The sequence below is a fragment of the Delphinus delphis genome, chromosome 9, assembly GCF_949987515.2.
Source record: "Delphinus delphis chromosome 9, mDelDel1.2, whole genome shotgun sequence".
In the NCBI taxonomy this organism is placed as follows: Eukaryota; Metazoa; Chordata; class Mammalia; order Artiodactyla; family Delphinidae; genus Delphinus; species Delphinus delphis.
Window position 1 is genome coordinate 28,062,955 of NC_082691.1, and position 23,885 is coordinate 28,086,839.

The 23,885-nt window shown below is 37.6% G+C and overlaps 1 protein-coding gene across 1 annotated transcript in view; it reads right to left on the reverse strand.

Annotated features, from left to right (window-relative positions):
* Window positions 1-23,885, reverse strand: part of SEMA3E (semaphorin 3E) — a 256,083-nt gene that overhangs the window by 47,293 nt on the left and 184,905 nt on the right. Inside the window, exon 5 of the mRNA XM_060019862.1 lies at window positions 1,029-1,122. Within this exon, the coding sequence (XP_059875845.1) occupies window positions 1,029-1,122 (94 nt within the window). The remainder of the gene's footprint in view (window positions 1-1,028; window positions 1,123-23,885) is intronic.

The following is a 23,885-nucleotide window of genomic DNA, read 5'->3' on the forward strand; positions in this document are numbered from 1 at the left end:
GAATATACAGGAACATCTGCATCAACTCTCCGTCCAGCATAAGGTATGTTGATTACTCATCAGTGGGGAGTTTTAAGTTTTACCCACTTATTTAGGATAGGAAATCTCTACTTGTTGTTTTACATGTTTTCGTTTTCTGTAAACAGGATGGCCTAATAGTAGCAGATAACTCTAAGTGCTGCAAATGTAATAACAGAAGCTTGTACATCTGTACCATATATCTATCAGAACCTCTCAACACTGAGGAAACAGAATGATTCCTAAGAGCACCTATGTGAGGTGTCAGGGATTGCTCCCTTCAACTTTATACTTGGCAACTCAATCAGCTGTCTGTACCATAGCAGTGCTGGAGTATTTGATAAGGGTGTTCCATTTTCAGTCCCAAACTGTATTAAAGAAAAAGGATTTTTCTGAGATTTAAGTGAGATTTTCATGTATCTTGACTAATTTAATTGAAAGCCAATTGAAATCCAGATCAGACATGGCCAGCTTATTCTATTATGCCAACGTGGACATAGTTTGAGCCACTCAACCTCTACGGCTTACATTTTAAATTAACAGGAATGACTTTGAAATTCCAAATTGAGATGACTCTCTGCTGAATTCTACTGACACAGAGAAAGGTACCAAGAAGAGAATATTAGAAGTTCCCTTAAAGTCACAGAGTAATTAATACAGAAAGAATTAACATATGTTAAAATAGTTTGGTTTCTCTAGCTACATTTTTATAAAAAGTATTTACATAATTGCATTTTGTGAACAATAAATGACATAATACAAGATACCTTCTATCAGGTATTAAGGGACAATTTGTGTTTTCTGGATGAGACGTCCATACTTCATAGCAGCTGCACTTATTTCAGAGTAAAATTGGCTCAGGTGAGTATGGCTTGAAATTTAATATCCATGCTCCCAGCACCAATAAATAGATATGACACAGCAATGTATATGAAGAAACACCAAAGAATCTGCCTGAAGTTTCGAAATCAATACGACTACCACCTGATGTCTGCAGCCATGATAATTACCAATTAAAGTGGAGATGAATGAGGAGCTGGCATCAAAAGGACATCTGCCCCTTCCTCTCTCAGATCTGTGTGATTCCAGGTGAAAAAGGGGATCCTTTAAAGAAAACCAGAAAAGCCATTATGTATTTGCCAACTTTAATAAGAATTTAATTTCTCAGAAACAATACATTTAACCTTGATTATTTACAAAACAGGTATTGTAAATAGGGCACCAGTGGGAAACATCAAGTTATTTAGGAACAAACTGGATTTTATAAATAAACACGAGGGTTTTCAGGCCCATGTGGGTTTTCTCACTTCTCTCAAAAAGGATGCAGGTGCTGAAATGAAAGAAATTTGCAGTTTTTAATCACTTGATCAGCCAGTATTAGTTATTCTGAGATGTGTCAGTTAAATATTCCAAATGAATGGAGACTTGCTGAAAAAAAAAAAAGGTTAGTAAAAAGGAGACTCTGATAAACATGGAAATGGGCATTTATTCCACAAAGGCCATTACTGATTTTTTGACTAATCTCTAAAAGAAAATGATCAAATTTTCTATCAATAATTTGGAATATTTATTTCCAATCATTTTTATTCTTCATTGCATATTCTTTGTATAGACATCTAATATTTAATAATTTAGAGAATGATTACTGCATAAATAATTACTGGGATATACATGTAGAAGTTGATGCCATATTATGAACAATATTTCAGTATGGTTTTGCACAAATGAGATTTTGAAAATAAACATTTCCATGAAAAACTACTACTTTATTGGTTCCTATTGCAATCACATAACCACAGAACTTTTTCAGAATGTTCTCAGATTGCAAAATTCTCATTAATGGATATTTTTACAAGTAATCTCCATTAAGTGTGTTATAAGTGGTTTCAGTTAAAAAAAAAAAGTAGTCTGGAAAAGTGACAGTAAAAATCAATATAGAGGGGCTTCCCTGGTGGTGCAGTGGTTGAGAGTCCGCCTGCTGTTGCAGGGGACACAGGTTCGTGCCCCGGTCCGGGAGGATCCCACATGCCGCGAAGCGGCTGGGCCCGTGAGCCATGGCCGCTGAGCCTGTGCGTCCGGAGCCTGTGCTCCGCAGCGGGAGAGGCCACAGCAGTGAGAAGTCCGTGTACCACAAAAAAAAAAAATTAAAAATCAATATAGAATATTCTGTCGGAAAAAAAAACCCACTTTGCAATAGAATATTGTCCATACTGCCCACTGTGGCATCTATAAGTAGTCCCGCCCACCTGTGAATAATGAACCTGTAACCAATCCAAAGTCCTGAGGAACCTTTAAGGGTTGCATACACTTTTCTAGAACTTGATCTGGACTTTCCTAGACAGCCTATTTACTCCACATTATCTATGCCATCCTTTTCTTGCCATTCTTATCCAACACACATTCCTCTTTCTCTCTGTGATACTCTAAAATCACCATTTTGATCCTGCCATTTCAAGACCTTTCTGGTAAGTGCAGAGCTCACCTGACTCTTATAAAACTCCATTCTTGTTCTTGGAACCGAACCATAGCCTAGAGACAAATGTGGCCTCTGAGTCCAGAGGTGTGGCTAAACTGATATTTTAAGCCAGAAAAAGAAAAGTTTATCTATTTATACACTTCACACGAATCAGTAGAGAGAAAGAATGCCAGTAAATAATTTGAAACATTTTTGTGTTTGCTTCCCACAGACAACAGATTTGCAATGACATGAAAAGAAAATGTTTGTTGAAATGAGCTAGAATGACTGGTCTACCCAGCTAATACTTAAAAGGAAAGGGTTTCATCTAAATTTGCCAAACATATCCATAGTGTTTGTTATATGGAGGAGGAAATGATCAAGTCTATGAATGAAATACTTGTTTACCCCTTTAGTCACTGCCACTTTATAGAATATTTGGTAAAAATAGGTAGGGTATACATACTATACTTGCTCTAATACAGTCAAATGTCCAAATGTTTGCTCATAGAAAGCAGTTGAAGAAATATACTGAACTACTTTCTTAAATCAAGACTTTTGGGGGCTTCCCTGGTGGCACAGTGGTTGAGAGTTCACCTGCCGATGCAGGGGACACGGGTTCGTGCCCCGGTCCGGGAGGATCCCACATGCCGCGGAGCAGCTGGGCCCATGAGCCATGGCCGCTGAGCCTGTGCGTCCGGAGCCTGTGCTCCGCAACGGGAGAGGCCCAAAAGACTTTTGATAGCTTCAACATTCTGTGATACTCAACTTTTTGTCTCTAATGATGGATGAAGTTGATTTATCTAACAGATATAATTAGAAACTGTAAACACTAAAATTGAAACTTCAAGAGAAAAACAAGTATATTGCTTATTGATTCAAGGAATATAATATATTCATTTAAATTTAAACTGTCAAGTGGGTGAAACAGAAAACGCAAACTGTAAGAATGCTAAGATCAAGAGAATCTCAGATTTTGAAGAACCACAAAGTTAGATGAAGGAAATGAAGTTACAATTTGTTAGAAAAGTCACAGGTTTTTGTAAATATAAATCATGATCTAGGTTCCTAAGGCTACTACTGTTGATTTGTGAATTTCAGCGTGTTCCTGAGATATCAAGTATCGGACAGAGCAGTGTCTTCAACTTTCAAGAGAAGTAAATTGAATCAACTGGAAACTATATTCACAAAAGCCTATAACCCTAATATTTTGAGAACAAATAAGTGGAACCCAGGATGTATGAAGCACAACTCTGTGCAATATGTAAAATCTGTTTGAGTCTGTAAAAGGATGAACTCTTTCATGAAACTTCAAATTTGACAACTGAATACTGAATACTAAGTACTTATATATTCTCAGAGATCTATGCCTCAAGTCCAGACTCAGAGGTACCTTGACTGAACCCTTCCCACCTTTCTCCAGAAGACTTCAAATATCTCTCTCTCATTAATTTGATTAATGGCTAAAACTGCCTCAACAAACAGTCTTTTGAAATAATGAACAAATTAAATTAAGCCTTTTTGCCTGCTTTTCACATCAGTATTAAAAATCCACATTTTTGAAGAGCTTAAAGGATAGACATACCTATCATTTTAATTTTTTAAATTCATGTGTTCTCAACGTACACTTACATCAAATTATCACGATGTACACTTTAAATATCTTACAATTTTATTTTTCAATTAGAACTCAGTAAAGCTGGAAAAAATACGTGTATTCTGCAATTTGTAGGTTTTTAGCCCACTAATGATTAAAAAAAAGATAAACTATTAGAACATCCCTGCTTTAGACAAGCACCATTATCTTTATAAAAAGAAGAAAGGTCCAAATCTGTAGCGGAGACAATCAGTTCATGCATACATAACCCCTGGTTAATAATACTGCAGAAGTCAGATAATACCAAAATTGGTGACAGTGTTAAGCTGGATTGTAAATTGTGCTACGTACTTCTTAAATTTGAAGACTACACTATTTCTAACAAAATAGTGAAGAGGTGCTTTGAACGCTTGAAAGTTCTATAACTTGTATCTTATCACTTCGCATAGTCTTCTTTGACCCTGTCCCCAAACCTGACTAGTTCTTTTTTTTTTTTTTTCGCAGTACGCGGGCCTCTCACTGTTGTGGCCTCTCCCGTTGCGGAGCACAGGCTCCGGACGTGCAGGCTCAGCGGCCATGGCTCACGGGCCCAGCCGCTCCGCGGCGTGTGGGATCTTCCTGGACCAGGGCACGAACCCGTGTCCCCTGCATTGGCAGGCGGACTCTCAACCACTGTGCCACCAGGGAAGCCCCTGATTAGTTCTTAAATGAACATTTCCATTATTAAATTAAAATGTCACTACATAGAACAGGAAGCTCTATATTTATTTTTATTAATCAGAACATATCTTTCTGCAGAAGTATAATATAGGTGCTGTCAATATTCCTTATTTAAATCACTGGATGCCTTAAAAACAGTAATACCGTCTCCCTGCTTTTTACTTTATTTCTGAATTACTAAGTTAAATGAAACTGTTAACAAAAATATGTTGCCTGGTTTTTAGTAAAGGCTATTATGATGTTATGACTAAAATAACATTTGATAATAAAAGCCAGTAAATGGTTGACATTTTTTACGTGAGTGACTTGAGAGTCTAAGTATGGCTATGATTACACACAGCTTTACATTCCTATTATTTTGAACTCAGCCTCGTTTGTCAGTTGAACTCAACTGTTCATTTGTCTGTGATAAATCAGTGACTGGCCTCAATAAATTTTATCTGAGCACATTACGTGCAGTCAAACCTTAACACATAATTACATGACACTTACAGAAGTTAAACGAAAGAAGCAAGGCCAGAAAAAGTAAGAAGATAAAGTTATCTTACACCCAATCAATGTTTTATGACATGGTAAAAACAAAAGATCTGCCTGTGGTGAAAGCTAATCAAACCTAAAAATGGTTTGCCTCTTTTTTTTTAAAAATGTATTTACTTGGGCTTCCCTGGTGGCGCAGTGGTTGAGAGTCTGCCTGCCGATGAAGGGGACATGGGTTCGTGCCCCAGTCTGGGAAGATCCCACATGCCACGGAGCGGCTGGGCCCGTGAGCCATGGCTGCTGAGCCTGCGCGTCCGGAGCCTGTGCTCCGCAACGGGAGAGGCCACAACAGTGAGAGGCCCGTGTACCGCAAAAAAAAAAAAAAAAAAAAAAATTATTTATTTTGGTCTGCATTGGGTCTTCATTGCTGTCTGCGGGCTTCTCACTGAGGTAGCTTCTCTTTGTTGCGGAGCACTGGCTCTAGGTGCACGGGCTTCAGTAGTGGTGGCTCGCGGACTCAGTTGCTCCACGGCATGTGGGATCTTCCCGGACCAGGGCTTGAACCCATGTCCCCTGCAGTGGCAGGTGGATTCTCAACCACTGTGCCACCAGGGAAGCCCGAGTTTGCCTCTTTCACGAATGTACTCAAAACTCCTCTTTTTAACCCATCAATCTTTGTTGATAACAAGTATGAGATTTCCACTGAACAAATCATGAAAGATGAACAAGGTCAGAGAGGCAACTTCTACTGGAGATAAGATGACTACTAAAACCATATTTCTGATCTAATTTTATTGCTTCTCTAAAACCTTTCTACCATGCCTTTTGAAATCCTTATTCCATGGTAAGTGAATCCCTAAAACCACACTCAATTTACAACATGCTTCAATACCTCCTTGCCTTAATTGAGTCATAGCTCCCATACTAGGCATAATTATGGAGCCTCAAAAGGTTCATGTCCTAATGCCCGGAACCTATGAATATCTCACTTTGCATAGCAAAACGGACTTTTCAGACGTGATTAAGTTAAGGACATTCAGATGGGGATATTACCCTGAATTAGCCACGTGAGCCCAATGTAATCACATGAGTCCTAAAAATGGTCAGAGAAGATGTGATGATGACAGCCAAGAACCAACCAAAGCAATGCAGTGTGGGGAAGACTAGACCCGCCATTCATTGCTGGCTCTGATGATGGAAGAATGGGGCCATGAGCTAAGGAATGTGGGTGGTTCTCTAGAAGCTGGAGAAAAGAATGTCATGGATTCTTCCCCGAGATCTTCTGGAAGGAATGCATCCCTACTGACATCTTGATTTTATTCCAGTGAGAATCATTTTAGACTTCTCATCTACAGAATTATTAGATAAAACATTTGTTTCATTCTAAGCCACTAAATTGACGGTAATTTGTTACAGCAGCCTTAAAAAATGAACGCAGCTCCTATGAGGATATTGCTCCACACAGCTTCTCACACTCCCAGCTCTTCTACATGATTAATCATAAAATTATAAATATTTTTGACCCAATACAAACCTCCAGAGTTGAGACCCTTTTATTTTTTTCAAAATACAAAGGTCGCTTCCCATCTTCTCCCCCTTAGTCAGTCCTCACTTTGCCCCTTGTTCTCTTATCCACATGTCTACCTTCGCCATTTCTAAACCTAGGATAGCGATGATGCTAAAGCAAACCATTCAAAAATATAAAGCAATCACTAACAACCAGTGGTTTTTAGCTCAGCCCTCAAAATTTCCAAGGAATGTATGTTTCCCTGGTTACGTCCTTTTATAACTCTTTTGAGCAGCTATGTGCTCAGACACCCTAACTCATGATCTCCCTTGACATTCAGTAGACAGCCTCACACCTTACGATTGATGGAGAAAATCAGTTTCCATTATTTATGTAGTTATTCAGAAAAAAAAAAAATCAGTTTCCACTTGTCAGGTCCTGGCCCTGGAACAGGAAACACAGTAGCAAACAAAACTCCAAGCCTTATCACTCTACTATTCTCATAAAATTACCCCCAATAGATTTTTTTTTTTTTACTGTATCTATCTGCAATGTTCAACGCTGTTGCCTGCACCATGGCACTTTTGATTCACTCCTCTACCATTTATCACCTTAATTTTAACCAGCCTCCTGAGCAGTCTCCCCAGCCACTAATTCTTTACTCTGCTACCAAAGACTTCTTTCTGAAATGTGAATTTCCTCTTATCACCTCCCTACTTAAAATCTGTCATTGACTTCCCATAGACTCCAGAAAACAAAGTCCAAAGTCCTTAGGGTATTTACATGAGGGACTTTATACATAAATACTTCATCTCTAAAATGCTGCTCTTACAGTTTGAGTACCAACCATCCTGACTGCTTGTAGTATTTTTAATCTTTCTTGGACTTATTAATGTGTTTAGGATAATAATGCCCACACAGTATTAAAAATTCAGCACAGACCTTATCACCTCCAGGAATCCTGATCTGACCCATCTGTCTGCCCTAATACGGATTCTGGGTCCTCCTGAAGCATCATATAAATCCCCCTTTTACATCATTTACTCCTCTGTATTACAACTGTCTGTTTGACTCTATTCCCTACTGGTTTGTGAGGCTTCCTTGAGGAAACTGCCTATGTGACATTTATCTTCGATCCTCTGTATCAAATAAAATACCTGATGTATAATAAATGCACAGCTGTTTTTATTGTTTGAATAAATAGTTTTATCTCCTTTGTTGTGTGATCTTTGCCTACTTCCTCACAGATCTAAAACAACTCACAAAACAGAGCTGTGGATGGGTATGTTGATTTAAAACGAGACAACACGTACAAGTTATTATGCTCTTCTTTGTTGTACATGCTTTCCTGGGGCTACCCATACAGCAGTATCACAGTTCTATTTTTTCTATATTTTGATTGCCATTGGCTTTAGTAACAACTAAAGGAAAAAATAAATGTGTTCTTAATTTCCCCCGCTATTTATTGAAGATAATGTATTTTCATAGACACTTTGACAATATATGATGAACTCTTGCGAGGTTTGATATATTAAAGGTTAGGATGAATAGAACATAATATCACATGGCAGTCGTTAAAAATAAAATCAAGTACTGAAGAATTATAGAGATGACTTATTTTATCCCCAAAGACCTTATTAGTGACAGCATGTAATTTGAAGTAATATGGAGGTGTGACATGGACGTACACATACTTGTTAGTTAAGGCTTCCCTTTCCCGCATGACTTTTTTTTTTCTTTTTAATGAGGAAAAGGCATTCTCTCGATACTATTGTGTATTGTCAGGAAATTTGAAAACTGAATGGGCAATAAAGACCGAGTTCTTAATTGTTATCAAACAACCAACTTGACACTAGTTTTTAACATACTAATTGGTCTTTTGTGCCATGATTTTAAAGCAGAGGCTTCCTTTGTCTTGTTAAGCTGCATATGACAAAAAAATACACTGATGCAAGTCATCTTAATTCCTCAGGATTGAATATGTTATTCTTGCAACTTTATACAGCCGAGATGTAGAAATTTTAAAGGAAGAAAATTTACCATACACACAATAGTATTGATATTATGATAGAAAACAGGCAAATTCCCAACTTTTATTGCTTTGCTTTGCATAGGTCAAGCTAACTTCAAAATTAACTACAAATTTAAGAATGAAGTTTTTCACATTATTTGGAGAGTTCACTGTGGTCTTAAATGCAGTGTTTAATTTAGTGCACAATCCAATAAAATACTAAAAAGCAAGTAATATAATTTTCTTCCATGAAGTAGAATTCAACAACCAAACCAACCAGAAAACTTGAGTCATAATGACCTTGTCAATGACCCCAAAGCAATCGAGTTTATGGTTCAAGTAATGTGTAATGCTGGTGTTTAACCCTTTTGAGAATGTTGGTCACTACTTAGACTGGTTTTCCATTATCTATGTTTTAACAGCTGGAATTTCTGCCTGAGTAATGTGGCTTAAATTTACAAGACATCGCTAGTATTAACAATGTGGGCTGCACTTTTTGTTTCAGTGTGACACAGAGAAGTTTTTCAATAGATCCTCATGTGCTTGAGAAAAAGCAGGACATCTAGCTCACAAATGTCAGGAGATGCATGTGCTCTTCAGAAAAACGTTTGTAAAGAATAAATGGTCCATCTTCCCAGAAGGATTTTCTCATTTAGGTCTTGAGGAGAGCCCTCAAAACCCAGGAAGCCTGCTGTAAGCTACTGTCAGTAGGCGTGAGTTGCTGCATATCAGGTGTTAAACGTGATGCCAATTAAATGAAATGAGCTTCCCATTAATAAATCAGCTTTGTGAACTAATACTATTCTTGCCCTCAGCACCACTGAGATATTCTGCAAGATGTCAAAAGTAAATTGGAACATTACAAATACAACAAGATAAAACAAGTAATCACTTATTTTATTAGCTATTTCTAATAGGAAAAAAGTAAAATACACAGGCTCACAGCCCTGTATCTATCAATAAAGGTGGTTTGGGTACAAAAATGCCTAGAATAAATAACCATAATATGCACTTTAATCCTTCACACAAAAAAACAGCTATTCAATGGTCTGTATCACACATTAATTTTGAATGTGATTCACTGTATCATTTATTTTTTCCCTTTCTTCTGCCAAGCAATAAAATCATTTATTAAAGAATATGTGAAACATTTCCTAAAGGCTAAATAAACAAAGTGGAAAAAAATGCAAAAAGGGAGTGAAGTTGTAAGTAAATGTTTTGACTTTAAGGCTAATAGTTTTGCATTTTAATTGCTTTTTTCTTTTTTTACATTTTTTTTCCAAAAATGATACATTACATTTGTATAATACTTTACAATTTAGGAAGTATTCTTGCACATGTTATTTTGTTTCATCCTCAAAGTAAGTCTGTAAAGTAAGACAGGGTCAATAATATTGTTCACAATATTACTTTCTCTTTATAGGTGAGGAATCACAGGCAGAATGAGGGTTTGCTAGTCTCAAAGAGTGTCTTCTAGTTCCACATTACTTTACAGTATTACCCTACTTGCCATTATAAAGGAGAGGATGGATATATTTGCGTTGCTAGGCATGGTTGAGTCCTTTATAAGGTACTTAATGTATAATCAAGGTTCAAAAATGTATATTAAGATTTTTTTAAAGAAGAAAAGTATTTTATTATTTTATGTACTTATTAAATTATATGTTCAAATGTTTTATTTCCTTAAATATTATCAGAATAGCTTGCAGAGGCTACTAAAATTTTTTAAAAGCTTATAATACAGCTAAGTAAAATTCTAACTCAAATGTCTTGTGCTGAATTTTTAAATAAATATTTGCTTTAACCTTTATTTGATGGCAAAATCATCTTTCCCTCTCTTTTGTTTTAATTATTACTTCAGGATTCCTCACCCTAAGTGCCCTCATCATATGCCAATATTCTCTTAAATTCCACACTGATAGCTCTGTCTGCTGGATATGCATGCCAGGGTATACTGAGAATACTGGAAGCAAATATTCTTCAAACTGTAATTATAATGTTGTCATGAAGCCTGCTTTTACTAGAAAACAGCGTCAGCCTTGCTTCTCACCTCTTCCTCACCATCTTCTTAAAAGTAATCATGTCACTCTCCCTCTGAAAAATCTCTGGTGCTTCCTCATGAGTACTGAATAAAGTCTAACTTCTAGAATGGCAGTTTAGGACCTTCATGGTATGACCTCATGCTTTATCCCTTATGATCTCCACCATCCAATCAAAATTCCAGCAGCATAAGCTATCTGTAAACTTTTCTGCATCATAACATCCATAGCTCTGATTACACTTTCCCTTTGGGAAAAGAGAATTTGAGCCTTCCTTTTCTCTACAATACTAACTCCTACTAATGATAAAATGATATTGAAAAATGACTTCACTGATATTCTCCAAGACGTCACCAAGCAAAACTTCTCCCATGGCTATGAGTCTCTTGTAGCATTATTCTCACTGCATTGTGACGATGTACATCTGGGCAATTCAACAAACATTTAAGAAGCCTACTATACTCCAATCATTCAGACAATATTGAATTTAGGAAGCATGATGCATGCTGTTCCTTTTATTAAACACCATAAAATTAAGCAAAGTAGCCGAATTGTCAGGGAAGATTAGAGGGAAGTTCACAGTGACAAATGCCTACCTCAAGAAATGAGAAAAGCCTCAAATAAATAACTTAATTTTACACCTCAAGGAACTAGAAAAAGAACAAACAAAAGCCAAAGTTAGTAAAAGGAAGGAAATAACAAAGATCAAAGCAGGAATAAATGAAATAGAGACTAAAAAGACAACAGAAAATATCAATGAAACTAAGAGCTGGTTCTGAGAAAAGATAAACCAAATTGATAAACCTTTAATTAGACTCACCAAAAAAAAAAAAAGGACTCAAAGAAGTAAAATCATAAATGAAAGAAATGATATTACAGCTGATACCATAGAAATACAAAGGATCATAAGAGACTACTTATGAACAATTATACACCAACAAATTGGACAACCTAGAAAAATATGGATAAATTCCTAGAAACATATGACCTACCAAGACTGAATCATCATGAAATAAAAAATCTGAACAAATTATTAGTAAGGAGATTGAATACATAATCAAAAACCTCCCAACAAACAAAAGTCCAGGACCAGATGGTTTCACTGGTGAATTTTACCAAACATTCAAAGAATTAATACCAATCCTTCTCAAACTATTCCAAAAAATAGAAGAGATGGGAACTCTTCCAAATTCATCTTATGAGGCCATCATTACCTTGATACCAAAATCAGACAAATATGCTAGAAGAAAAGTAAATTATAGACCAATATGCCTGATGAACTTAGATGCAAAAATCTTCAACAAAATATTAGCAAATTGAATTCAACAATACATTAAAAGGATCACACACCATGATCAAGTGGGATTTATTCCAGGGATACAAGAATGCTCCAGCATTCGCAAAGCAATGTGATGCACCACATTAACAAAACAAAATGGGGAATAAAAGTCATATGATCATCTAAATAGATTCAGAAGGAGCATCTGACAATGGATTTTATATATATATCCAGAATATAAAAGAACTCATACAACTCAATAGGAAAACAAACAAACAAACAATCTAATTTAAAAATGGGCAGATGTGAATAGACATTCTTCCAAAGAAGACATATGATGGCTAATAGGTATGTGAAAAGATTCTCTACATCATTAATTACTAGGGAAATGGAAATCAAAAGCACAATAAGGTATCACCTCATACCTGTTAGAATGGCTAATATCAAAAGGTGTAGAAAAAACAAGTTTTGGCAAGGATGTGGAGTCAAGGGAACCCTTAGGCCTTGTTGGTGGGAATGTAAACTGGTGCATCTACTGTGAAAAATACTACGGAGGTTCCTCAAAAAATTAAAAATATAACTACCATACATCCAGCAATTCTACTTCTGGGTATTTATCCAAAGAAAATGAAAACACTAAATCAAAAATATATATGTACTCCCACGTTCACTGCAGTATTATTAACAACAGCCAAGATATGGCAACAACCTAACTGTCCATTGATAGATGAATGGGTAACAAAATTGTGGTATATATATGTGGAATATAATATTATTCAGTCATAAAAAAGAATGAAATCTTGCCATTTGTGACAACATGAATGCACCTTGAGGGCATTATGCTAAGTGAAATAAAAGAAAGACAAGCATCATATGCTCTCCCTTATATGTGGAATGTAAAAAAACCAAAAAACAAGCTCAGACCTACAGAGAACAAACTGGTGCTTCTCAGAAGCAGGGAGCGGCGGGTAGGAGACACGGGTGAACTTTTATTTTTTTAGTTGAAGCAAGTTAAATCTAAACATTTAAAATAATAATCGTCAATTTAACAAATGGCAAACCAAAATGAACAGGTGACTGCAAGTAATATATAATAGGATAAAATTTTTTCATGAATCAATATATTAACTGAACTTCAATGAATCATATTGGACAAATACATCATTTCAATGGCAGAAATAAAGTCTCTGATACTTTCTTCTCATAAATTAGAGAAAAGAAATAAAGGAAGAGGAAGAAGGAGAAGGAGAAGGAGAATAGGAACAGGAATAAGAACTAGAATGAGTCAGGATGCTTCGCAAACGGAGTCAATTCAAAGTGGAGACAAGAAAGGTTCTGATTTGCTCTTGCTCGAGTCCATAACCTCTTTCTACTGCAATTACTTGTAACTCATTCTTTGTAAAAAAAGAAATGACAATTCTATGCTGCTATCTTCTATGACTGTTGTGACAATCAGAGGAAGTAATGGGTATAAAAGACCATTAAGAAACCATAAGAACTAGAACATACAAATATGTGACATAACCATACATGAAAAGAAAACTGACCTCTTACAAAATCAAGGGTTTGCAACCAAATATTTCATATTAAACCCAACGGTGCATAATGCTGATTTCATTCAGCATTTTGTTTTTGTTGTTCTACAGTGAACTTTAAAACCTTGTTCTATATTATAAGAAGCCAATGTGGTGTAAGAATGCACATTAATATGGATAGTATTTCAAAGCACTGTGGATAAGTGATGGATTATTCAATAAATGGTGTTTGGACAACTGGACTGCCATCTGGAAAAAAATAAAGTTTGATTACTACCTCATGTCCTATAGCCCTGTAGTCAAATTCCAGACTGATCAACAATTTAAACGTAAGAAATAGGATTATACAGGGAATAGAAAAAGACAAAAATTTTGTATATAACCTTTGATTCAGGGAAAGGCCTTTTAAAATAAGACACAAAATTCAGAAGACTTAAAAGAAAGACTGATAAATAATATGACAAAATTTTTTTAAATCTTTTATGGAATAAAATAAACATTTTTTTCACTCAAATAAAAAACAAGACCTTTATTTTTGCCTTAATATATAATAAACTTATACAAATCAATAAAAGATCACAAAATTAATTTTAAAAAATGGTCTGGGGTCATACATGTATAAAGTAGGCATGGAATACCTTTTCATTCCAGAAAGCAAAGAAAGCTATCAAAACTATTAGGGTTGTAAAGACTTAGATGTCAACTTAAAGAGGTATCTACTGGACAAATATGGGATAATTCATTGATCAATAAGAATAATAAGTGCAACGGACTGAAATAAACCTGAACAGCCAAATAATATTAAAAAGCTGAATACTGGCAATATTTGCTGGAAATATCTTATAAGGCCACATTAGTAAGTGTCCTATTATAATTAACTATGTAGTTCTAAGATTAGGAAAGTTAGTATTTTAATTATTTGAAAGATGAGCATAGCCAGTCTGCTTATAATGACATCATGGGTGCTGATTTGATTCATTTACCTTATGATCATCTGTGTTTGGTTTTGGAAAAAGTCAAGTTTAATGTGATAGAAAATCCATCACATATGTCTAGTCAGTCCCTGCCTGAACTACCCAGTTAATCTGGCTTTGAATTTACATATTGAATTCATATTGAATTTACATATTGAACTGACTTTGAACTCATACTGAGAATGAAACAGCATTCTATAACAAATTACTCAAGTAGCTTACTTGGAATCTCTTTACATCAACAAATTATGCTGTATTAAAAGCAGGTATATCTATATGTGAAAAGGCTGAAGAAAATAAAATTTTGCAGTAACTGACATCATGGTCTGGATTATGAAAACTAGCTGCGGCTTAATAGAATGCCAAGAAATTTAGTGAATGCAATTATGGCTATCTTTTGAGCAGTATGGACGTGCTGTCGTGCATAGACATTTTCGGGTGAATTTGGAGGAAAAAATAGTGGTAGTAAATATTTGTTCAATGTAAACAGGTGCTTACCTTCTGATATTCTCTATACATTGTATGATAAAATAATTGGCACAGCACATCTAATAAGCAATTGGATTAAACTGTGTCTGTTTCTTAGATAAAATATACGGTATCTGATAATTTATATATATGTATATAGAATAATCTACATATATGATAACATACGTAAGCATTATATATTTTAATATGTAAAGTATAAATAGGAGATATTAATATTAAATATTCCTTACTGTTAATATTAAACTATTAAATAGAACAATGCTAGACATAATCAAAAATAAACAGTTATGTATACTTTCAAAAATTTAACTGAATGATGGAGATAATTATCTAGACTTTTACACATGTCAGGAGAAAACCCATCTTGACTCAAGTCAGTTTAATGATCTGGATTTCTCTTCTGCATTGCTTTTCCTGTCCAGCTTCTCTGGGTTTGACTACTCTCACTGTTATTTTGACCACACACAATGAAGCAAGAATCAAAATTGTTTTGAGGACAAAGATGCTTTTGATCAAACTATGAATATCTACTTTTCACGGGAAGGAAGATATAGTCCCTTTTTAATATGCAGCTAGGCTTCGGAGCCATTGCTCATTTCTGAATCCCTGTTCCCTTTCACTTGGACACTTCTGAAAACCCCTCAGTCCTATGAGTGTTCCTACTGATGACTGACTCATACATGATGACAAAGGATCACAGTCCTGTGTAGAGACGAAAGAAAAGAACTGCTGGTAAAAGGAAAAAGAAATCCACCACCTGCACAGTAAGCACTGGACAGCTGAAGGGAAGGGACGCTTTCTATAACAGGTGATCTGTCATTCAGCTCTGGCTGGAACCATACAGCTCTCAGAGTTAAAGGTGTCAACAAAGGAAATTTTGGAAAATACGTTTAGTGAGTAAAGACTTTCATGGTTATCAGAGAAGTCTAGGTTAAGGGATTCCTGGCCTTTTCTTATGGAAAGAGGAAAAATGCTCATGAGGAAATGTATCTACATTATAATATTCTTACATAGTTACAGAAGAGTATTCCAAAATTATTTTCAAAGCTGGTAATAATTAAACCCTTTCTGATTTTATGATGCCCAGGAAACACTCTAATCTGCTGTATGCTTGAAATGGGGAAACCTGCTCCACGATCTAGGCTTGAGTCTAAGAGTATATGTTCCCTCTTTCTTCTTGCATCTCATTCCTCCCTTTATCAAACCACAAAAATTAGTTTATTACATAGAGACAAAAGGCATGTGAGCATATTTTTTTATGTGATTATTCTGGAGGCTCAAGCCTGTAGATATAGAATAGAATAGAACAGAACAGAAATAGAGTACAATTAAAAGAGACAACCAGCATGTTTCACTAGGCCCCCATGATCAGTGATAACACAGAATGGACAATAAACAAACACAGGGCCTCACATGCACTTCAGAGGACATGATTTCAATGTGCACTTGAATTCCATGAGCACTTCACTACTCCGTGCAGGGCACTGTGCTAGGTGCTGCAAAGTGAATAATAAGTCATTTCTGCAGAGCACTTACGAAGATACAAAGCACTTTTACCTACGTGCTCTTCCTTTATTGCTTATCACAAATCTTTAAGATAGATATCTAAACTATTTCAAACACAATGATCCTCCAAAGAACATCACAGGAAGGAACTGTGCCTTCTGAGCTCTAGATAGGGAAATACAATTAGTATAATGAGTGCCTCAGTGTCAAAAGTCCTATAATGCGGTGTTATGTGCACAGGAAATTGGAACCTAATTCTAGTCCTGGGGGTAGAGTGGTCTGGGTTGAGGAAGGGAATGGTAATATTCTGGGATGTTTTTCCTAAGGAAACAAAAAAAAGTTGATTAAGATTTATATTACGAACACTCTCTCTGGCTCAAATATTGTGCTAAGAACACTGTTTATTTGTTTATTTCACTGTTACTACAACCTTAAGAGACAGATAATTTTATCCTCATTATACAAATAAAATTTCTAAGGCTCAAAGCTATTAAAAAATGTATCCAAATTCACATAGCTAGTAACACGAATATCTAATTCCAAAGTCTTTCAACCACTCTCCTAAAAGAAGGCATTCTAGGAGAAAAGAAAAATCATTTCATGATGAAGGAGTGGGTAGGAAAGAAGCAAGTAGCCCTGATCAAACTTGTACAGAGGAAGTTTAATAAGTGGGAAGGAGAGAGGACTGAGAAAGTACATTAGAACCAGACTGTGAAGGATGCTGAGATAAGGTGTTTGAACTTCCTTCCCTCAATGTACAAGGGGAAATCGTGAAAAAATGTTTTGAAAAGATTTACTGTTAAGCATGGTTAATTTGACAGCTGACTGAGTTACGGCTAGATTGAAGAGCAAGTGAAAACTGGGGCAAAGCTAGTGGAGGGTGACAATGGTTCTGGCAGAAGTAACAGAAAGCGGAATGGATCGGAAAGATAGTTTAAAGATACAGCTGAAAGGGTTTTGCTACTGATTTAACTTGAAGGAAAGCTAGGCTGACAGTACAATGTTGAGTTTTAAGCATGATTGGAAAGAAAAGAAGTATTATCTTTTAACTATGATAAGGAGCCCAGTAAAAAGGAATGAAAGAATAGGTTTTTAGGAAACATGATAAATTTCATATTAGGAATCTGTTTGATTTATCGATCTGGATACTTCTTATTTTTTTTGCGGTACGCGGGCCTCTCACCGCCGTGGCCTCTCCCGTTGCGGAGCACAGGCTCCGCACACGCAGGCTCAGCGGCCATGGCTCACGGGCCCTGCCGCTCCGCAGCATGTGGGATCATCCCGGACTGGGGCACGAACCCGTGTCCCCTGCATCGGCAGGCGGACTCTCAACCACTGCGCCACCAGGGAAGCCCGATCTGGATACTTTTTAAATGATGACAGGAAATAATAGAAACTTGACATGGGACATCAGAAGATGTCTTAGGACTAGGAATTCAGATTCGTGAATAGCTGATGCCACTGGAGAAGTTAAAGGAATGAGATTGAAGATGCTGCTGCTGATGACAGCTGACAATTACATAATATCTATTATCCGTCAAGGTGATTTACTTATATTAATCCAATCCCATAACAACCCTATATCTGACGTACTATTATAAGCTCCATTTTATGGAAAAGGACACTTGAGGCATGGAGAGAACAGTGACTTGCCCTAAATTATTACACAGTCAGTAAAAGACTGGGATTAAGCCTAGAGGTATGGAATTATTCTATATATGTAATTAATATCACCACTGCACCACCACCATCAGTTTGGCTTGTGGCCTTCCGGAGAGCGAGAGGGCTGAAAGACACAACCCAGAGCGCTGGTGGTGAATTAGCCTGGGGGAGGGGCTGAGATTGGGGAAATGCTGAAGGAATACTTTCAGTGTGTCTCTGTGCTTTGACTCCCTCATAAAGGAGAAGGCAATGACATGGATGACTTTGAATGACTGAAACGATATCATTACTTACATATGAAATCAATATATCATTATGGAGAAAAGTGTAGAATATAAATCGCTAAAGGCTGAAAATAATGATTTTTCATAGTCGTACTATTTAAAGAGAACCACTGTTGAAGCTGTTACATTTCCTTCCAGTCTTTATAGCGTCTTTGATATCTTATTTCATGGCGCTCATGTTACGCCATGATGTGTAACATCATCCAAGTGTTTGACACTTGGATGTCAAACAAGTAATAAGACGTTCTGTCTCCATTTCTTTAATAAACACTTTTCAGTCTCCAATGCTGTGATACTTTATGGGCAGAACCTTTTCTTTAGCCCCAACATTCGATGATTTTTATTTTGATATCACTGGAGTGAAGAGATGTCTACCAGCCTGGTTTTGTCTTGAAACAAGGTAATAAGTAAGTCCCCATGTACTGATCTCAGTGTCCTTTGGGCTCCTGTTACTTTTGGTCTCCCACACATTCATTTGCTGTAAATTTTATATCATCTCAACAGTGATTCAGCCACCTGAGGGCAAGGGGATGGCAGCCCTACAGAAAGTCCTGAAACGAAATCACCAGCTGTGCAGGCTTTGTTTTCTTCCTTCTTGTGTTTGTTAAAGGTGTTAGACTGACAGTCAGATTTTTGTTTGCATCTTTTTGTTGTTTTATAGCCTTTCTATATACAACTTTACGTTCAGGCCAGGCTGTACAGCATGTAAGTAATGTGTTGTCACCTAACCCCTCTCCAGATGTTGCTGGCAAGGTCCTGAGAGTTTGCCAGAAACTTCTCTGCTTCCCATGAGGAGGCACTGTTCTGTCAAGTCGCGCTCTTTAACCCTAAGTGCCTTCCTCCAATCTGGTTCTGCATCACAGCTAATAAAATGTCCCTGGACATTCAGGCATATGGTAGCACTCTCGTCCTTCGTAGTGCATGCTGATGCAAGTTCTCCCCTTTGATGGACTCCTTCTGGTAAATTCAATAGAAAATCAGCAACAAGGTGGTTCTTAAGAAGTAGAGGGAGTAGGTTATTACCTGTATCTGCCTGGATCCAATCAGGAGACAAAACCCCACAAAGTTTAAACAGGGGACATTTAACATAAACAAACATTACGTGATGATAGGAGATTAAGTATAAAGATGAATCGCACGCTGAGGAAGGACAAACTGAAAAGGGGGGTTCAGACGTCATTGAAAGATGTACGGTTGCATGCCAACGGGTGGTGGAGAAGCTTGCAGTGTGTCCAGGTCAGGGCTGGTCCAATGTCCCCAGGCAAGTGGAACCACCCTCAGGCACACAGTTCTGAAACCACCCGTGCACAGGACATCAGAGGGAACTTGGAGCTGGAGAGATCGCCCCCTGCAGAACCTAGCATGCTGGTATGGCCTGGATTGGGGTGGCTCACCGGACAGCCAGACCCATGGGGCCGCAGGCAGGGGACAGGAAAGGATGCAGGGAAGCAGCATGTCTGCACAAGCTGGGGGCAGCCCCACATCTCATGCTGCCTCTGTCCGAATTGAGAGCTGCAGCCAGATGCTAGAGAAACTTGTGTCCTGTGGGCACCCTCACACTGAAGAAAACCAAAGAGGCTGGGCAGTGGCGAAAAAAGTGTACTCTCCAGAAGTCTGGTGAAGAAGCCAAACCTGAACCAATGAGGATGGCCTCTTCCTTCTGGAACGTCTTGCAGCGCCATCTGCTGACAAAGTTTAGCAACTGCCAGCTTAAAGGTGAAGGATTAGGGTCTAATGAATTATGCCCCGAGAATGTAATTTCCCTTTTGCCACATAATATAAACTAATTAGGAGAGTGATATCACATCACTTTTGTCATATTGTATCGGGTACAAGCAAGTTATAGGTCCAGGTCCTGCCCACTCAAGGGAAAGGGATTATACAGAGCATGGATCCGCCCACCACAAACTGCATTATTCATAATCACCCCAAACTGGAAATGACCTAAATGTCCCTCAATATGTGAGTGGATAAGCACACTGTGATACATCCATGCGATGCAATACTCCTCTGCAATGCAAGGGAATAAACTATTGATATACACACGACTCCATGCATCTCAAACCCTTTATGCTAAGTGACAGAAGCCAATCTCAAAGTTTGCCTGCCGTGTAATTCCATTTAAATGGCATTCTCAAAATTACAGAACGACTGAGCCAGATAACAGGCCAGCATTTGCCAAGGTCTGGGAAGGGGATCAGAAAGCTTGACTGCAAATCCTATTAGTGGTGGTAGTTACCAGAATCCATACACATGACAAAATTCATAAAATAAATCTAGAATTTATTTATTGAACGAAAGTGAACTATATTGGATGCAAAATTAAATAATAATAATACTTGAAAAGAAACAGCAAAAAGTCAGTATACTTTTATGTTCCCACCAGGAAAAAGTATGTAAGAGTTCCTGAGTCCAGACATCCACAATTGACCGAATATATTTAAAATTTTCACAAACCAAAATAACTCTATTTTGTTTTGCATTTATTTAATTAAAATGAGCTTGCACATTTCATGTATTTAGTAGCATATGTATTCACTCTTCTGCAAATTTATCTTGATATCCATTTATTAATTAAGTTCTTGGCATATTTTTCATGCATTACAGACACTCCTCAGAGTTTAGGATATTAATGTTTGTTACCTGTTACAAATATTTTCTCATTCTGTTACTTCTGTTTTGAGTCAATTTATGATGCAATTTTTAAATACACAAGTTTTTTTTTTTAATTACCCAATATAACCCAAACATATCAAGATTCCTTTTGCTTTTTGTTCTTGTTGACTTTTGCCTCCCCTGCTGAGGAGGAGATAAATTAATCACAAGTATGCTCTTGTAAGTCTTTATATGCTTGATAATTTCTCTCTTTGATCAAGTTTAGTATTCAGCTTATTATGAGAAGCTTTTTTTTTTTTTTTTTTTAAAGCACAGAGGCAGAGCATGCTTGTTTTTGAAGCAGAAAGAGCCAGTGGAAACTTGTAGGTCCAACATCACTAGCCTGGGGTACTAGTGAAAGCTAAGTTGATCTGCCTGAGCCTGGAAAACGGCCAAGTTTGGAAAGAAAGATCAAGATGAAACTGACGGACAGACAGCATAGGACAAAAATGAATAACAAGAAGCTGCGGTGAGGATGTACATGTGAAGGACTGGGGAAACAGCAGGGAATTACAGAAGATGAGACTGTCAGAGCAGAGACCCATGGCTGAGGCCGTGTATGATGGTAAAGCCAGAAAAATTAAGATGAGGCACAAACAAAAGAGTAAGGCTGACACAGCAAAGCAACATCTAGTTGCTGCCCAGAACGGTAGTAAATTCAGGAAGGGAGAGAGCAGGGTAGTAGTGTCTCTGAGTGCGGAAAACATGCAGACACGGAAGCAGGGTAGTGGGTAAAGAAGGAGACAAAACTAAAAGTAGGACCCTGGGGCTGGACTATATAGTTCATAGGCAAAAACCCAAACCAAAGAGCCCACTGGAGGCCCACTTATCTCGGAAGAAATGTATAAAGTGTCATCACAAAACCAAAGCATCACCATTATATGAACTGGCACAGGTCATAGCAGAACCACAGCAAAACAGCCTAGATGTTGCCTCTTATGACTTACTCAACCATGACTTCGCTGATTTGAGCTAAGCAAGGTTTACTTGCACAGCATCAGAGAGAGACAGCCTGCAACTAATTCCATCTGAGGGTACAGGAGGATTATTGGAGCTGAAATCAAAGTAGTTCACTCTAGGTATTACGTAAGAGGTAAAAATCTAATTGATGATTAAGAACTTAGTAGTATGGAAGAGGGACTTCCCTGGTGGCGCGGTGGTTAAGAATCCTCCTGCGGATGCAGAGGACACAGGTTTGAGCCCTGTTCCGGGAATATCCCACATGCCACGGAGCAACTAAGCCCATGCGCCACAACTACTGAAGCCTGTGCACCTAGAACTCGTGCTCTGCAACAAGAGAAGCCACCGCAATGAGAAGCCCACGCACGGCAACGAAGAGTAGTCCCCACTCGCCACAACTAGAGAAAGCCCGCACAGCAACGAAGACACAATGCAACCAAAATTAATTAATAAATTAAATTTAAAAAAAAGAACTCAGTATTATGGAAGAGGAAACATTCAAAAAACAATTGTCCAGAAAGCTGAAAATAATCATACATACATATACATTTACATTTATATATACTTCTACATACACATGCATATATGTGATCTTCTTGAATTACTGCATGTTCAAATGTTTGATCATAACTCATCTTGATTCTAAAAAAGTCAATCCAACACTCAATTCTATTCAGAAACATTTTTTATAGATTCATATCAATTCAACAAATTTAAAGGTCTGGCAAATAGTGGGTTATAAATAATTAGGTTAAGTAAAATGATGAGCCTGATATATATTAGACAGGCTGGGTCCTGGGACCCTTTACTGGAGTGCTTGCATCTGGACAAACATCTCCTGGAGCAACAGAACACAAAGAAATAATAAGGGACTAAAAATAACTGCATGCATGCATAGTTGGGGTTATTATGAACAATAAGATACAAAAAGGGCACAAACCAGCTGTCACTTCTGAGGTGCTGGGAGCAGAAGTAGGGTACTGCGCATGATCCCCGCACACAGCACCACCAAGCGGTGGGCAGACCACCTAAGCAACCCCTCCTGCCTGACCCATGGATCTGCTCTACCCTTACCCCATTTAAGGAACCAGTTCGCCCCTCCTCATGTCTTTCTCTGACTTATTTCATTTAGTATGATAATCTCTAAGCTCATTACATCTTTTTAGTGAATGATTTCAATGACTACTGCCAAGATTATGTTGGGTCATGAAGAAACTGAGATACAAATGACAGCGCCTTCCCTGGAGACACTCCGGCGTTCATATGGAAATCGTAATTCATAACTAAGGTTTGTCTTAAGTACAATGAAAATCCAAAGGAAAAGTAATTAACTTCACCAGGTGGAGGTCAAGATAAGCATCACAGGGCTTCCCTGGTGGCGCAGTGGTTGAGAGGCCGCTTGCCGATGCAGGGGACAGGGGTTCGTGCCCCAGTCTAGGAAGATCCCACATGACTCGGAGCGGCTGGGCCTGTGAGCCATGGCCGCTGGGCCTGCGCATCCGGAGCCTGTGCTCCGCAACAGGAGAGGCCACAGCAATGAGAGGCCCGTATACAGCAAAAAAAAAAAAAAAAGATAAGCATCACAGAGGAGGTGATATTATGGGCTGAATCTTGAAGGATGAGTTAGGATTTTCCAAACAGAGAATAAGGATAACAGTTCCTCAAGTAAAGGAATCAGCATGAGTGAAAAACATAAGCAAGTGACAGAATACATCTT